Source organism: Pocillopora verrucosa, chromosome 8, assembly GCF_036669915.1.
Source record: "Pocillopora verrucosa isolate sample1 chromosome 8, ASM3666991v2, whole genome shotgun sequence".
Lineage (NCBI taxonomy): Eukaryota > Metazoa > Cnidaria > Anthozoa > Scleractinia > Pocilloporidae > Pocillopora > Pocillopora verrucosa.
The window spans coordinates 13,324,217-13,342,064 of NC_089319.1; the positions used below are offsets into that span (position 1 = coordinate 13,324,217).

The 17,848-nt window shown below is 39.3% G+C and overlaps 2 protein-coding genes across 3 annotated transcripts; both read right to left on the reverse strand.

Moving 5' to 3' along the window:
* Window positions 1-1,772: 1,772 nt before the first annotated feature.
* Window positions 1,773-7,357, reverse strand: LOC131798531 (protein NLRC3-like). 2 transcript variants are annotated; one of them, XM_066171318.1, is made up of 2 exons: window positions 7,090-7,357; window positions 1,773-5,806 (listed from the first exon to the last, which is right to left on the reverse strand). In XM_066171318.1, exon 2 carries the CDS (start codon window positions 5,777-5,779, stop codon window positions 2,006-2,008), a length of 3,774 nt encoding a protein of 1,257 aa, XP_066027415.1. In that variant the 5' UTR covers window positions 5,780-5,806; window positions 7,090-7,357; the 3' UTR covers window positions 1,773-2,005. The 2 variants fall into 2 exon arrangements, with proteins under 2 accessions (XP_066027415.1, XP_066027414.1); XM_066171317.1 differs by having other exon boundaries at window positions 1,773-5,809.
* A 680-nt stretch (window positions 7,358-8,037) lies between these two features.
* Window positions 8,038-15,306, reverse strand: LOC131798571 (potassium voltage-gated channel subfamily A member 2-like). Its single transcript, XM_059116233.2, has 2 exons — window positions 14,008-15,306; window positions 8,038-10,786 (listed from the first exon to the last, which is right to left on the reverse strand). Exons 1-2 carry the CDS (start codon window positions 15,084-15,086, stop codon window positions 10,477-10,479), a joined length of 1,389 nt encoding a protein of 462 aa, XP_058972216.1. The 5' UTR covers window positions 15,087-15,306; the 3' UTR covers window positions 8,038-10,476.
* Window positions 15,307-17,848: the final 2,542 nt, after the last annotated feature.

Genomic DNA, 17,848 nt, shown 5'->3' on the forward strand with positions numbered 1-17,848 from the left:
AGGTCCACTGTGCCCACTGGTCCTCTTACCCACTGTTCCTCTGGTCCTCTGTACCCATTGGTCCTCTGTTCCCACTGTTCCTCTGGTCGTCTGCACCCACTGGTCTTCTGTGCCCTCTGGTCCTCTCTACCTACTGTTCCTGTGGTCCTCTGTACCCACCGGTCCTCTGTTCCCATTGTTCCTCTGGTCCTCTGTATCCACTGGTCCTCTGTTCCCAGTGTTTCTTTGGTCCTCTGTGCCCACTGTTCCACTGGTCCACTGGTCCACTGGTCCACTGGTCCACTGGTCCACTGGTCCACTGGTCCACTGGTCCACTGGTCCACTGGTCCACTGGTCCACTGGTCCACTGGTCCACTGGTCCACTGGTCCACTGGTCCACTGGTCCACTGGTCCACTGGTCCACTGGTCCACTGGTCCACTGGTCCACTGGTCCACTGGTCCACTGGTCCACTGGTCCACTGGTCCACTGGTCCACTGGTCCACTGGTCCACTGGTCCACTGGTCCACTGGTCCACTGGTCCACTGGTCCACTGGTCCACTGGTCCACTGGTCCACTGGTCCACTGGTCCACTGGTCCACTGGTCCACTGGTCCACTGGTCCACTGGTCCACTGGTCCACTGGTCCACTGGTCCACTGGTCCACTGGTCCACTAGTGTCCGTTCCTACTATTCCTCTGTTCCCACTGTTCCTCTGGTGCACTGCACCCACTGGTCCGCTGTGCCCACTGTTCAATTATCCTCTGTACCCATTCACTTTACCCTTCTGCTACATCTATCAGTTAATTATAAGTTATTTCAGAACCCGGTATATAAAGTCAGGCAAGTCATTAATTCAGGAAAACATTCAAACAAAATGCTTTTCTTTGAAGATTGTGAAACTTTTGAGCAGACTGACGTTTGTTAGTATTTCTGATTTATTGATGTTATCGCGAATCCAAACGTCCTCTCTCTTTTCATCGAAATCAGTTGATGCAAAATGGTTTTGCAGTCTGGTATTTCGTTGACCTCTTTCCTTTCCGTTTTAGTTTATTCTTATTTAATTCCCCTCTAAAAAAATCAATGCAACACAAAAATTGTGAGATATTCCTGTCTTTATTTTTTAGTTTCTTCTCCGTAGATTGGAGTTTTCTAATATCCAAACAGAAACTTCGGACCTGCAGATTAAGAAATCATCGAATAGAGTTTTGCTGTGTAGTGTTTTCTAATTAGATCTGAATAAGATCACTTGATTATGAAAAAGGATCGCTCGGGAAAGCTATGTTTGGAAGAAACTACATACCACACAAGGTGGTCTCAGTTTAATAGGGAAATATTCAAGAATTACGCTTTTCTCTCTGTTCATTAAGTAGTTGGATACCGTTATCAAATCCTCGAACAATCAAGAACTGAAAGCTACGACTAAGAAAGAAAACTGAAATGTTTACGTACAAGCATAACGACAAGTTTGCAGCCAAATCAGACAATTTTTCACATGTTCCAGCTTGCGCGACCTGGTATGAAAAGACTCATATCTTAACTTGCTGAAACCTAACAGCTCAATAAAATCTCGAGCCGTCTAAGTCATCATATTCCAAAATAAAATAAAACGCTAGACCACGCAGACTATCTCCAGGTCAGCAGGTAATTTAGTGTTAACAACTGGGTTGAAAACGTAAATTAGCCACCGTAAAGAGTAAAAAAGCTGACGTTTCGAGCGTTAGCCCTTCGTCAGAGCGATAGGGCTAGGGCTAACGCTCGAAACGTCAGCTTTTTTACTCTTTACGGTGGCTAATTTACGTTTTCAACCCAGTTGTTAACACTAAATTACCTGCTATACTCTCCCACCGACGCAGCACCACAGTTTCTTTAGAAACTTACCCCTTCATCTATCTCCAGGTCAACACAACTCGATATCAATGCGATTACGAGAAACAAAATTCGACTCCATGGTAACTTAAAGTTTTTGAAAGACTTAGTAACTGCTATCAATTCGATAATAAAATAAGAGAATGCGAAAATCACCAACTTATACTTTATCGGTCAGCTTACTGGCTCGAAGGCTTTTCTTTGTATCGAATGATTCGCTTAATCGTGAATCTTTCAGGCGCAGATGTTCCAGATGGCAGAAGGGACTCTTCAATGCTTCGCTGACGGTTGTGATGCTGTTTTGACTGATAATGTTTCTTCCCAAGTCAAGACGACCCAGCTTGCAATGAGGACTTCTAAATGTATGTGGTAAGCCAGCGATGCCCTCATCACCAATGTCATTTGAATCCAGCACCAAAGTTTGGAGTTTGTTGCTATGAATCCTGAGAGCAGACAACAATTTTGCAGCTCCTTCATCACCAATATGGTTACCTTCAAGGTTTAAACACTGTAAACAGTTGGGCTTTCTGATTGCTGCTGCTAAACATTTGCAGCCCTTACACTGAATTTGATTGTGGCTCAAATCAAGTTCTCGTAGGCCACAGTTTGGACTACTCAGGCTTTTAGAAAGACTTTCTACTCCGCTGTCACCGATGAGGTTGGAGCTCAAGTTTAGAATGATGATCCTGCATTCTAAGGAAGTTAGAGCCTCTGCTATTTTCTCTGCTCCAGCGTTTGTGATATTGTTGCCAGCGAGGCCTAAACGTGTGATTTGATTATGCAAACAGTTTAACACCTTTAAGCAATGGATGACTCCCTCGTCTTGTATTTTGCAGTGGTTCAACTCCAGACACTTTAACTTGCAGTTTGTATCCATGAAACAAGGCAACAGTGCTTCTAATCCCACTGACTCAACGGTATTTCCACTCAGATCAAGTTCCTCTAAATTCTTTAACGTATGAAATATCGAGATGAAGGAATAAACGCCTCTCATACCAATGTTGTTCCAAGCAAGATTAAGCGTGCTTTGTCTAAATGACGCCAAACACATCACTCCGTCGTCTCCAATATCGTTCCAGGATAGATTCAACTTAGTGATTTTACCATTTTCGTTTTGGAGAACTTTTGATAGATGTTCAACGCCTTGACTACAGATCTCATTACAGCTTAGGTTCAACTCTTCTAAACAAGTGTTTGACTCAAGTGCTAACGATAACTTTGATACACCATCGCTTGTTATGTAATTGTCAGCTACGTTTAACGTCTTCAGCCTACATTCCCTTTTCTTAAGAGCTTCAGTAAGTTCCTTTAGTCCCTCATCACCCAGAACGTTGCCTTGTACATTCAAGTCTTCTGTTGGGCCCTTACCAGGAAGCAATAATTTCTGCGTGAGTTGACGTGCGCCCATCACGCTGATTGTGTTATCCGATAAATCTACACTACTGATGGAAGCGAATGGTGACGTCCCTAACACATTTGCGAGAGCAGAGCATTCTGCAACTCCAATCTCACAGCCAGAAAACTCAACGATAGGGATCATCTTGCTCGCCACTTCACGTGAGATCTTTTCATCCTTTATCTCGGCCGCACATTTCAACATTAATAGCTGAAGTTCTTTTTGCCTTCTCTTGTCTTCAGATTGAGACACACTGTACAACCCTTTGACGAGATCAATCATTTCTTTCTTTTTTCGGTCTGAGGCCTGTGAATCACAAAATTGCAAACCGCAAGCAAACTGAAGCACTTGGTCTCGCTTTCTCGAACTGTTATTCTTTACTTGCTCGACTAACTTCTTTAGCCTTTTTAATGACCTGTCGGACACAACAAAGTAGGCTGCGAGAAATTCCCGAAGAAAGTCGCATCGGAAAGTGAACTGCACCTTTTCGGAGTCATCTGTTTGTCTCGTTCTTTTGAAGTAACGCGGAATTGCTTCCTCAGATAACATGGAGCGAAGGTAATCAACGTCAAACACAGTCATTTCCTCATCAATACTCTGCATTGCCAAAGAGCAGACTTTTGTGTCAATTTCTGCCAGGTTATGAAGAGCAAACTGCTTTTTTGAGGATGTTTTTCGCTGGGTGAGACCCTGCGTAGGAAAGCTTTGAGTTGATGTCGTAGCAGTTTCCGGTGGTGACCTTGAGTCTTCTGAAGAGGCCTCTACAACATTTTGTGAGCTTGGTATGTGCGTTTCTATTGCACTCAGGCTGGTTGGCTTCCTGGTAGTCTGTTGCAAGCTGGAAATCATTTGTGCTATGCCAATATAGAGTTCGGTGATGGTTTCAGGGAGGTTCCCTGCGGTCTCTGGCACAACTGCGCCATTGGAGCCTCTTAACCATTTCATGAGAGTGCAAATGTAGAAGCAATGTAGTGGAACACAACATATGGAAAGTGTGTTGTCTGTCAAATTCTCTTTCAACCTGGCAGTGGCCAACTCGTCGTCTTCACAATCGTCACTGTTTGAGAAATACTTCTTAATGTACCCATTGATTTCACTCGGAGAAAATCCCATGAGTTCTGTTTGACTTGCAACGCCGAACAAATCTGCAACACTGTTCTCTGTAAGCCTAGACAAGGTTAGAACTGTTGCACCCTTTAAGATTTTTCCAGTCACAAGTTTCTTCAACAAGGCTGAAAAGGGCATTTTTTCTTCAAAACTATCGGCGAAGTCAGATTCCTGGCATCCAGATTTTGGTTCGCAGACGTTGTCAACCACAATTAGCGTCGCCTTGGGATTTCTTTTCACAAAATCAATGAGGTCTTTTGGAAGATCTAAAGAAACCTGGCGGCGGATTAAATCCTCGAACGAAATTCCGTCGCCAGGAGAGTCTTCCAGAGCTTTAAAATCGAAGCAAAGCAGAATCTTGATGCGTGACGTGAGTGACGACTCTTCCTTTGCCCAGCCTCTGACGATTTTTTGAGCTAAGGTGGTCTTTCCCATTCCTGCCTTGCCTGTTATCGAAATACTCCCAAAAGCCTCCAGACTCTCTGAATTTTTTGCAGCTAAATATTTGTTTGCCATAGTTTTGGGGCATTTTACCCCTGACAACACTGGTCTTGTAAACATATCGTCCAGTTTCAAGGCATCGACGTTGTCAAGGGGAGAACTGTCGATATATTCTGTTTTCGTCGAGTAAATATTCCTCATGTCAACCAGATATTCTCTTAAAGGGCTAACATATTCGCAAGAAGGCTCGCGATACTCACACACCTCGCTCAAGTGGAGGCGAAACAAGCCAAACTGTTGATCCGTTGGCATAACACATTCACACCAACAGCCATTATCAAGGTGCTCTTTCCGTTGGTTTGCATCTCCAATGAAGATTGTTCTACTTCTCGACCTTGTGAGACTCAACAGGAATATGAATTCAAGTAGAGAGAACAATGTTAGCACCACAATAACTAGTAAGACTGTGGTCTGCAGGGCAGATTTCGCTGTTCGAAACTTATCAACACAGGTGATACTTGCATCTTCCAAGCCGGGAACGACACAGTTTAGACGAACTGGGAATGTGTAAAAGACAAGGGAGATGTAAACGAAAAACATTATAACGTTATAAAAAAGTCTTACAAAGAGTTGCAAGCAATAAACGGCGTAAAGACCACATAACGGTGTTGTGTTTTTTCTCCTGCGGAATCGCCAAAGCCTGGGAACAATGTAAAGAGTGTAAATTAACAAAATGGCAAAATAAACGCCGCCATATATTCTTATGAAAGGCCGTTGCATTTTCAAGGCGGGGCTGTCACTTTCAGGACATTTCACATCAAGATACTCTGTTGTGCCGTTGCAAATAAGGTAACTGCCTCGAGAATAAAGTACTTCCAATCCTATTAAAGTTGCCAAATACGAAACGAACCATACACCAACTTGAAGCTGCCCAAAGTATGTTTGAGACTTCCAGATCAGAAGGATAAGCTCCCTGGTTTTGCTTCCCATGGTTCCTCCAGTCGTTGGTGCAATTTTCTTCTTAAAAGGAAATTTAAATGATTTGTTTGTTAGTATTCTAAAATAACATCGTTGATTAAACTTTTGTCACATTTTATGCGGACGAACAATCTCAATAATATGTCGGCGGATTTTTGACGGCTTATACGAATTGAAATCGGTTCTTAAGGATCAGTCAGGTTTACGAAAGCTCTCGGCAAAATATGAGATCGCAACACACTAGCCACTCAATTATCTGCCAACTCTTATCAGTGTCCTTTTTTCACTTTTTCCTGTCGAAAAATACAATTTGAACTTACCATTTGAACTTTAAGGTTGGGGCGAAGGGCCTCTTTGAAATTAATATCAGGGATGGTGGGGAGTGGGATGGGGAGGGGTCTTTAAGACGACCCTTCTGCAGAACATTCCGAAAATTCCTTTTAAGTCTGAGTTTCCTAACTGCTTTCTGTCTCTTCTCAACAGGCCTTCGAAAAATGCGTTCCAATAATAGGTCACCAAAGTGGTCGTTACGCTTGGTCAAGCTCAGTATGTCACGCGAGTCAAAATAAATCTTGTTTGCGCATAATCGTTTTGACTCAGTTGGAAAACAGGACATCACGTAATCAGAAATTGGCGACAGCTTTGAAGCTGTGTTACACGTCTTTTCCTTGTGTCTATACATGATACATATACCTCTTTCAGGCATGTGGCTTATGTGTCTCTATGCTCTAAAACAATTCTAACAACTAATCAAGAAACAAATTTTTAGTAACGTGATCCAGCTGGGATTGACATTTCTGCATAAAATGGCTTTGTTTTAATCTAAACTTTTTGATGGCGTAGCTCGATGCACCTCTTAAAATCGTCAAATAAAAGCTGATGAATAAACTGAATACACTTCAATTGAAATTCATGATAAAGAATCTGAAATATATTTTGATGTACAAACGCGGCGCATAGTAAAATTTGGACTGACTTTGCTAGTGACGATTACGAAGATGCCTCTTTCCGCAATTTGTTGTGTGATGGATTCTGGAAATCACAACGGTCCTTAGAAAATGGCAGCGAAGTACATTTTGAAAACAATATGTATGACTTAATATAAGTTAGGTGCAGTGAATGTTTCTAAGGGAGACGCGTTTAAAGCATACATGTATATAATTAGTTCCCACTTTTATAGCCCCGTAGTCAGCACACTACGGAAACTAAACAATATGGCAAGTCATTCTTCGGCCATAAATGCGAAACTTTTTAAGCTTTCACTGAGAGATATTTCTTTAAATGTAACATAGCTATACGAAATTGATTCAGTGTTTTCTTACCAGACTCGTGCTTCTGTTTCGTCTTCGACGTCTTCGTCGGGTTGTCAAATGTGAAAAGCTTTCTGATGCTGTGAGCGATCTAAATCAACATGGCGTGTCATCTCTTGCTTTTGAATTCTTTTGTAATGGCGGAGAAAAAGACAAAACAGTGAAGAAATCAGCTTGAGGACAAGAAAGCTAACAAATCCACTAGGTTCATCATAGAAACAGCACGAGCGTTCATTCTTATTACCATAAAGCTGTCAGTCGATGACCTTTGAAATTGATGGTTTATTTTGGAAAAGCGCCTGAAGGCTTGACAGTCAAACGATACGAATCGAAACCGACAACTGTCTGGTCACATCCGGCTCAGGGAACCTACTTGCTTTAAACTTGAAAATCCACTTTCAGAGAGTGTTTCTCTCCTTCGACCCATACTGTAAAAGTATCATAGCTGTTTAAAAAATGCTTTTAAGAATCTACTGTGAAACAAAATTGAGCCTTTTGTAGTCAGAATGGAACGTCTGTGACTCAGTGAAATCCTATTTTAAAAAACAATAAACGCGAGAGGTCACAAGATTGTTCTAAGGTTTTTGTTTCAACTGATGTCTGTCAGCATTAAGCTCTAGAATGTAAACAGTCAAATGAAATTAAATTTCTCTTGAGGTAAAAGAACAATGTGAGTACTTGAACTACTTTACAATTTTTTACGAGGGTAGCCCATGATCGTATGCTCCTTCAAGAACTGAGTCAGATTTACGAACATTTTACAACGAAACAAAATATAGTCTGAGGGGTCATCTATCCTCTCCCCCCACTACTACGAGGTGTTACTCGCTGGTTGGTTTATCCATCCAAATAAGCTTTACACTGGTCTGTCGACGAAAAAATCGTTGCAATTACAAAAATGTGAATTTGTTTATATTGTAGATTGATAAAAACCCGCCAGTAAAAATAAATGTGCTTCTCCACCGTTTATTAGTTTCAATCAAACTATGTACACATTTAATGCAACCTTTGTCCCAAGGCCTTGGTCCTTACTAAATAGTATCTATTGAAATCTAATTAGATACTCTGAAACTACAAAAGCTTTTAGGATAAGTATAACCAGAAGCCACATAATTGGATACTTGCCATTGAAAATTTATAGAAGCAATTATCAAGTGGGAGTGTTTCAGCTCTTTAAGACCTTTCTTGTCTGATCGATTAGCCTTCGAAACGCGTATGCCGATCTTTTTTCCTTTCCGTTTGCTTTACTCCATGCAGTCTCATTTCTTTTGCATCCATCCCCTAGCGATCTATTTATTGTGAAACTCAGAAAACCGTGAGGGCCTGATATATTATTAGCGTATTATTGTTTTAAAGGAAAAAAGCCAATAGGGTGTCAGGAAACTGAATCTTAAACAGCCACAATAAGCAGCTTGTGGTTTTGAGTTTTCCCAACAAGTCCAGAGGTTAAAAATTATTGGTTAGTACAGGATTGGCCTGTCAGAATCAAATCCAAGTGTTCAAGGTTTTCTGAGTTTCAAAATCAAACAATAAGAAGTAAAACAGAAAATTACTTTTCATTCAAATGCTATTAATTAATTTTTGGCAATAATCAAGTAGAAATCGTTGAAAAGAATCGCGGGAAAGCGCGTTGAGGTTCCCGCCATTTGGATGAGACTCCGTGGCGTCATATCTGCGCAGGCAGGTTACCAAGTTGTGTTTCAAAATGGTGACGTCCCTAATTGTTTTTCGAAAGGTTTTTTCTCAGATTATCAAACTGCGTTGAAAAGTATATTTCAAAACACACTTTCCAATAGCGAGATATAAATTATGTGGTGAACAAAGTATACTTCTCAGTTAGTTTCCTTATAGAACCACAATTAATTGATTAATTTATACACCATACTAGCTAACCTTTTTATAGTGTTCATTTGTACACATTTTAGAAGTGTTTCAAAGTTGAACAGTAGTCTTTATGCTTTTATGTGGTTTTTATGTTTGATCAGACACAGCCTTTTTCCATTTAAATTGTCAGTTCTGATGAGAATATCTAAAAATTTGAACTTAATAAACCGGGGAAATCTGCGTCCTCAAGACGCAAGAAGATTCACAGCTAGCTTATAGTTTTTTGGCAGCGGTTTAACCACTGATATTATAATAGTAAAACGATGTACATATTACCCGAGACATCTGTTAGGTTCCTTGGACTGTTTTAGCCCTGTTTAGAACCAAGCATTAAACATTCCAATAAGCACCGTACTTTTCATTAACAAAACGTATGTTGGAACATGTATAAAAATGAACAATAAGTAAGATCATCCATGAATGAATCCAATTTTTCCGGCAAATTCAGTGAACGTCAGAGGAAAACTTAACGTAATTCCGAAACAAGCAATTAAAATTCCATTAAATATTTTTTACTTAATTTAAGTCTTCCCGCTTAATGTAAATACTGCAATAGTTAGCAAGTACTTAAAAGATATGCAAAGAAATTTTAGTCTACTTTAAAAGAACGAAACCGCTGACTGGTGTTATTCCTTTTAGCCCGACGGGACCGGTGATCTTTGGTTGAGTATCCAAACCAAGAAATCTATCGTTGCGACTGACGAGAAGGAATATGTACCTCGACAATGCAGCACTGATAAACGCACAAGCAAGGCAAAATATGCGTAGTTTAAGTTGGGTAGGTTTTCCAGTCTGCTGGCTTTCCTGTGCCTTTGCTCTCCATAGTCTATGTTCTTTGGCTCTCAGAAATCTATACTGGTCTTTTTCAGCGTGACATTTCAAGGATCACTGAACCACTGGATTTATTCAGGCAAAACTCCCATTAATCCTGTCGTTTGTTCCATCGTGAGACTCGATGTAACCAAGCATGGATACATGTCCACTGCACTTCTGTTTTAGATCAAAACTTCTGAGCTAACTTGATCATCGTCAAGTGACTAATGAAAGGATCAAAGACTTTGCCATCACTAAATCCCTAGCTGATCAAATTTTAACATCTGCACCGCTGTTATTGTCGTATGACTCAGCTCGCCCATGAAGCCCATTCTTTTTTTTTTAACAATTTCGTCCTATCCACTTGGCGAGGTCATGAAAGAAATAATGACTTCTTTATGCTATTAATCATGTACCGTCTTGACTATTTTCTTGTAATCTTTGAGTACATAAACCGTGATCTATTTATGAGCGCGTTGAGTCGTGAGGAAAGTGATGACACGGAGAAAGGCGGTAGCAATTAAAACGCGACATATGTTTCTATAGACTTGTTTAAGCTTCCTTCTAAAGAACGGGTTATCGAGTTACATGATCGAACGTGGATCTCAGTTTATACACAAACCTCTTCAAATCCAAACACGTTCGATGAGCCGAGCCCAAATGGGCTCAGTGGTCAGCGGCCCAGCGCGAGTAGTCACATGATCAAACAGGGGTCTCATTTTTTACTCGAACTTCCTCCATTCCTGTAAACGCATTAGGTGAACTGAGTGTCATGTGTCCAGATGGGCTGGTCAGTGGCCCGTTGAAGGCGTCAATATCTTCGTTTTGGTCTCTACCACACTCGCCGTTTTCCGCCATATCGAGGGACTGGTTCAATTCCTCCCTTTTGTAGAAGTAGTTGAAATTTGAAACAATAACCGGCACAGGGAGAGCAATGGTCAACACTCCTGATATAGCGCAGATAGAACCAACTATTTTACCTCCCAAAGTGAGAGGAGTCATGTCTCCGTATCTGTAAAAAGAAAGAGATATTTGAACTTGATATAAATGCGATATTAACATGTTTCTTGACTGGTTTGGGTTTTGATAACAACATTTTACTAGAGTCTATGGTTGAGGTTCAGGCATAAACCTAACATTCATGTCACTGACCTTCCTTTCTCCGTTTTACACAGAATTGCAGGTAAACAGATTTTTAACTTTATTTTTAGTTCTGTTTTTGCTCTCCGAGACCAGAGAGGAGCAGATCTGCGCCCACCCCCGATATTGTTTTTTGTCTTTCATAATTTTTTTCTACCTCACTGACATATCTCGCGTATTTTACCTCCAATTGGCAAAACAAGGCTAAGTGCTCAAAAAGTAACAACATGGGGGCAATGTAGCTTAGTGCTCACATCATATCATCCGGTGCTCTAACTTTCAAGACCGTCGTTATGTTACTCTCTGATCGTGTTGAGATTCTGTCAGCTCGTCTGATAAAACGCGGATGACCAAGTTGAAATTGGTTTAGTGTTGCATCTATTTTGATTAGAGGATGGAGGTTTTTTTGAAAGTAATCACAGGGCGACATAAACCCAAACTAATGCAGTAAACGATTACTTCCAACCCTTGTGAACATTCACGGGTTTCATTTGCCATACAGAGCCTCTTTGGGGAATTTTTAATTCAAATGACATTTATTTACGTATTTGTTATGCTGTCGTACTCCCTCAGTTCGCTTAAAACGTAGCTGTCTAAGCTTTACCGCAGCTTGTGCAATCAGTGAAGGAAAGAAATTCGGGGGAAAAGAGAGGGAGGTTCCTAATATATTCCTTGGCTTATGGTCTTTATAGATAGTCTTTCAAACGAAATTTTGCTTCCAAGACTTCCTGGAGAAGGCTAATCTCAAACTAGAATAAATGGCCATTAAAAGATAAAAATAAGGGTATGGTTCTCACAGACTCTGAGGGATATAATTGAGTTCCACTGAAGAAAAGAAGGCATGGAGACTGCTACACATGAGCTCTCTTTGTCCAATAGAAGTGGTTTTCTCTCGCGTGGTATCTCGTTTCGTGCATAAGAAATCGTAAATATTTTAAAAGGGAGTCTACAAGCTTTTTATCAAACAGTCGCTTAATAATCGTAACCTTAATTTCGTTAAAAGTAGAGACTTCTCTTGATAATACGTGCTCAACTGACTAGAGATAAAAGCTGAATCCAACTAATGGTCAAGCAACTTTAATCACGTCTGTATTTCAACCAAAAGATTTTAGAGATGCCACAGGATTTCAAAACATGATTTTAATAATTACTATATACATATATTTAACTGATTATTTTCTTTTTCACCCTGCTCTCATCAATTATTCATCTCAGTTAGCCTTGGACGTCTTACCAATCTAATGAAAGAAACTTGGCTACTGTGCACTTATATAAAAAAGGTGTTTACTAATCATGATCACAATTCTGTGGCTAAATAGACTAATGATGCCTATTTTGATGAAGTATTTCACCGATATATGAATTATTAAAGCTGCCTCTATTAATCCCGGCGCAAGTTCTTTGTCAATGAAGCGTCTGGTTTTTTAAAATACTGATTGACTTTTATTAAAGCATTTATTATGTAATGGCAGCTTTAGTTGCCGCCAATATCATTTTCATTAGGCGCACGAAGTGGGTAGATTTGTACTATTTTGAGCCTTGAGTGTCGAGATGATTAAAACAAAGCAGGTGGATAACTGAGAGATCCAATATAAAAACAACAGCAAAAAAGGTTTCAATGTATTTTTGTTACGCTTTAAAAAAAAACGATCTTACTCAAAATTAGTATGATGAACTCTGAATATCTTAAGCAAGTAGAGCAGCACACCTGCTGTGAAATTGTTCACGTTTGCATTGCTCGAGTCTGTGCTCAGAAACAAGACACCAAAGAGCTTATCTGCTGTTTTCAGTGTTACAACCACAACTTATTTCACCATCCGGAAGTTAACATCTAACCACTATATTGCATACCTAGAGAATTAGATTGACTAAACTACGAAAATATAAAGAGGATACATTCGCTCAAAAACTATCGATCGAATTTAAGCCACACTTTTCAAAAGAGGACTTGCGGGTTTTGATAACGACAGGAATAAGAAAACTTCGACCAAAACCTCCTACAGTGTTCTGTTCCTTCCTTTCCGTCGTTCATATTGGCCAAATTTACCACACATAAAGCGATGGAGACGGCTTTTTTGTTATCACCGATGTCCACAACATCTAATGTATGCGTGTGCTTTCATTTTTAGAAGCTCTTTTCATTTCCTCAGAGAAACTTAAATTCATAGCATGGAACTACGTTGAAAAAAAATATTTATCTCATTTGTTTCAATTCTTTAAACTTATTGCACGATCCAGCTCTTCCTTCCCATAACCATGAAATCCAGGGAATAATAAAACATGCACACAAATTAAATTCACTACGCCATACGTTTCTGTCTGTTTGACTTTACCCTATCTCATAATTTTTCTAATTCGGAGAACTTATCAGTGAATAGATAAAATCATTTGTCTCGAATCAGGAAAGTTAAATCGAGGATCTCATTTTATTTTGTGGCGATTTTTTTGAGCTTCAACGACCATTTAAGTTGAATTCCGAATAAACATAGCAAACAAGGTATTGCTAAAATAAAAATGTAAAATTTATTTGCTAAAAATTTTAATTATTCCTATGCGTTCATTAATTTTTGATCGCGCTGGCGACCGAACCCATGGTACAAATTTTCTTTAAATAAAAGGAAAAAATTGGAGCGATAAAATATAGAATGATTTACTTTTAAGCAAGCCAATTAAGGCAAGAAAAAAAAAGAGTTCGTCAATATTTACGACCAGGTCTTTTCCTGCGCGTATATTGAAAGAATGATAAACGACTTCCTCTAGAGCCAAAACTTTCTTACTTATGTATGAATCTTGTTTTAAACTTCATTCTATCTTCTGTAAACAGCCGGATTAAATTGAATTTCGGAGAATTTTTCACAATGATAAAAAGTACATAAGTTAAAGGTTAATTTTCCTTTTAATTGTAACGTATTCGAAAGAGTCTCATGTTCATAATATTACATAGAATAATCCTTTTCAAATATGATCACAGCTTTGCTTAGATCGAGAGGGAGCCTCCCAGTTCACGGAAAATCACAATTATGCTTCAAGCGACAACAACTCGGTCATCGGTTTCAAATTTACAACTTCTATAAATGAAAATTCTTAACCTACCCCACTGTTGTCATGGTAACTACTGCCCACCAGAATGCATCAGGGATACTTCTGAACTGGCTCTTTTTGTTGTCTTGTTCCGCGTAAAAAACTGCACTCGCGAACAGTACTACTCCAATCAAGAGGAAAAAGATGAGCATGGCCAGTTCTCTTGAGCTTGACCGCAGCGTGTAGCCAAGGACTTGTAAGCCTTTTGAATGACGTGAAAGTTTAAATATACGGAAGACACGGACAAGACGAATAACTCGTAGCACAGCCAACGAGGTTACGCGGGCTTCGTTCATTGGAAGCGTAATGTAGTAGGGTAAAATCGCAACAAGGTCAATGATATTCAAAAATGTGCGAATAAAGACCAACTTTTGCGGTGAAGACAATAACCTGACAACATACTCAAGGGTGAACCATGAAATACACAGAATTTCGATTACAGTGTACCACATTTTCTCGGGTTGAGGGGTTCCACCGTATGCTTCACAACCAGTTCCACTTGGATCAGTCGCACATCTTATACTTGGTAAAGTCTCGAGACAGAATACCACGATAGAGAGTAAAATCACAGACACTGACCACATAGCTAAAAAACGCGCCGGCATTGAACTGTCCGGATATTCGAATAATTCCCATATTCTCCTTTGAGTTTGGTTTGTGGGCAATACTGGTTTCTCTTCAGTTATATATCCCTCTTCGATCTCTAACCGCTGAAGATGTTCCTTACCAAGTTCAAAAAATCTGACCTCTTCCGAGAAAACATACAACGGAACACCGCTTGGCCGAACAAGTTTGCCATTAGACTGATAAAAAAATAATATGGCCTCAAACGATGAGCGATTTCTGTCGAAAAAATATTCATTGTTTTCGATGTCAAAGTAGAATTCTCTTTTCGCTGCACAACCGAGAAGTGTAGCCGGGAATTGAGAAAGCGTGCGTTCGTAGGTTTCAAACCTCAGGCCGCTAACATTGATAATAATCCTTCGTCCCTTATCATTGCTTTCTCCTCTAAGACATGGCTTTGGGGCCTGAACAGATGAATTGTTGCTCGCTTGTTCGTTGATGTGATTCAATCCAGGATTGATCTCCATTCGCTCTCCCAGATGGCAATAAAGCAATTGGAAAAACGAGCAATTGATGTCCTTTTAAGTCTCTGAGAGGTATCGCATAAATTCAGCGAACATGTAATTTCGTTGGGACGAATCGCTTGTCAGATCTTCATCGACGCAAACTCGTTTAAAATCGAATGGGTTGATGAAAGATTTCTGTTCGCTCTACCAGAGTGGGCGACATTCAGCAACGACATGACAGGTGCTAGGGTGAATACTGTTTTTATTGTTTTCTACGCACTGTCATTTTAGAATTGTAAATTTAAAGAAAGGCCACATGAATAATTCAAATAGATTAATGTATTCAGGAGAAGGAGATTTTCCGGACAAGTTGTTAACTCGTGTACATTCGAACACACCGATAAAGAGCCGACACGGTATTAATGATATAACTCAACTTAAAGACACTGGCCATTGCTTATGAAAATTAAGAAACTCTACGAAGCGGTGCATTATTTCTTAGCTTCTGTCGAATTTTGTTAGCCAGGAGTTCTTTAAAGAAAGCTAATGAAATTCACGGGTGAAAAACAAAAAGAGAGGTACAGTTGTTGTGTAAAGAGAATTTTGCATAACAAAAACGAATTAGAGCGAACATTATCATTTTAATGTGCGACCACATACTAGCTAATGCATTAAACCAAAATATACCTAGAACGTAAAAATAAAAATGTCATGAGTTACTGAAAGTAATGTAAATGCAATTTCCATTTTTGCGCAGCACATGACAATGTGTTACCACCGACATGGTAACTCGTTCTTAGAATAGATAAGAATGCAAAAACGACTTTTCGGAATCGTTTGCTTTTTATTCTGTCCGCTTAGGCTTCTCTCAAATACTATTAACATAAAATATTTACTTGATGGTACATCTTGTCGAAGATAACATCAATAATTACAAAACCTCCTCATATTCTTATAATTATAGGAATATTTCAATATGTACTGTGCTCACAAAAATTATTTCAAATCGCGCCGGCGAAGAAGCTGTTTGCACACGTGCCGCGAAAATCAATATTGTTATATCACTTATTTTTCGTTCCTTTATTTTAATTCAAACCTTTTTATTGAGGAAAGATCGACAGCCAAATGTAATTATTGTAGAGAACGGCGGTTTATTTCGAGTAGGTGAATCAATTATTCATCACGACTCCAGGCTAATATTTATTCCTCAATTTATGAAATACTCCGCTTGACCAATTACTGAAATAAAATTTTCGCTGTTGATGGCTTTGTGGCATGGTTATATGAAAAGATTAATGTCTTTGGCTTGAGACTTCTCGATCTTTATTGTTTCTTTCGCACAAAGAACCGCAATTCGAATGTTTGGCGATAAAGAACGTAAGTTCATTTAAACAGTGATCGTGGTTTCACCATGATAGCGACAAAAAGAAATAAAACTCAATGCGACTTCTATTTCAAGCACGTTTTTTCTTTCTTTCTTTTTTTTCTTGCAACTGTTAATCTACTGTCATGCTAATTCGAGGAATTGTTGACCGAATAAAACACCGTCCTATTTCACTGCACTTCTGTTAAAGAACGATGGCGGGTCTTAATGCAGTCCCATTGAAACTTTTGAAACATGGGGTTTCACTCTTTCAAGAGCATTCTGAAATGTTTCGCCGTCGAAGTTCATCAAAACTTTGTAATATGAAGACAAACATTCACAGCGAATAAATGTGTAAATTAGTATACCAAAATTAAAGAACAGCGCTGAGGTATTGAGTTTCTGCTCGTAATGTGATTCAGATGTGGTCGCTGTCAGCAACTTAAATTTCCCATAATTTTAGAAATCAATATCAAATACAAGTGACTTAAAACGAGATTACATTTTCATCAGCGAGGTTTTTTAAGTCTTCAATATTTCATAATTTCTGGTGAAGATAAGAGGATAGATTAAATAAACATCTTCCGTTGAGATTCGTGAGGCTATGTAAAAAGGGCGAAATGGGGTGTCAGAAATAAATGTTTTCCTTACACTTTACCAAAAAGAGCGAACGCAAAATCTCTAACATTCTGTAGTGCTGAAAGAATCTCCTAATAACAGTATGTGGGTTTTTTTAATGGTCCATTCTTAAATTTGTCATATCTCAGTTCTAGGTAGCGTTTTAGACCGAGACAGCGATAAAAGAGAGTTGTATTAAATTGCGACCGAGCAAATCTTCCATCGTAATGTTGAATTTTCGCTGCCTGAGAAGGTCATAATCTGAAGAAACTGTTTAAGGGGTACTTTCATGGTTTCGACAAAAAGCTGTGTAGGAGGTTCACGGAAGAATAAAACACGCCCACACGATACAATTAAACGGCGTCGCGTGATACAAACTACTGAGATCAGCCATTACGCACTGATACACAGAAAATGCCCCTATGTATAAATACATCTAACAACGTCCGACATAAAGAGGACTGGATAGAAATAAGGGAGTAATCTCAATAGAAACCATCAGGATTATAATATGGAATCGGATTGGACCTTTTTTCAAGTTACCAGACCGCTTGGAGTGCGATTTCACTGCATATAAATACAGCTTGTAGCATTATTTACAAAAACAAATAAAAAATAGATCAATAAAATTTTACCATCCCAAGCCGACCTTTTCTCAATTAAAAGAAAAAACGAAAAAAGTAAATCATAGGATGTTTCTGCGCGTTTTATTTTTGTCCAGATTTCTAAAATTTCTAACCTAAATTACAGTACAAGTGTAGGAACGGAACTCGAATACGGCGATTCTTGATGAACTGGGGCG

Excerpts from the sequence above, each read along its gene's own strand:
- LOC131798531 (XM_066171318.1), bottom strand. The coding sequence starts at position 5,779 with ATGGGAAGCAAAACCAGGGAGCTTATCCTTCTGATCTGGAAGTCTCAA.
- LOC131798571 (XM_059116233.2), bottom strand. The coding sequence starts at position 15,086 with ATGGAGATCAATCCTGGATTGAATCACATCAACGAACAAGCGAGCAAC. Across the intron at positions 10,787-14,007 it reads GTTACCATGACAACAGTGGG|ATACGGAGACATGACTCCTC; the intron begins GTAGGTTAAGAA and ends TTCTTTTTACAG.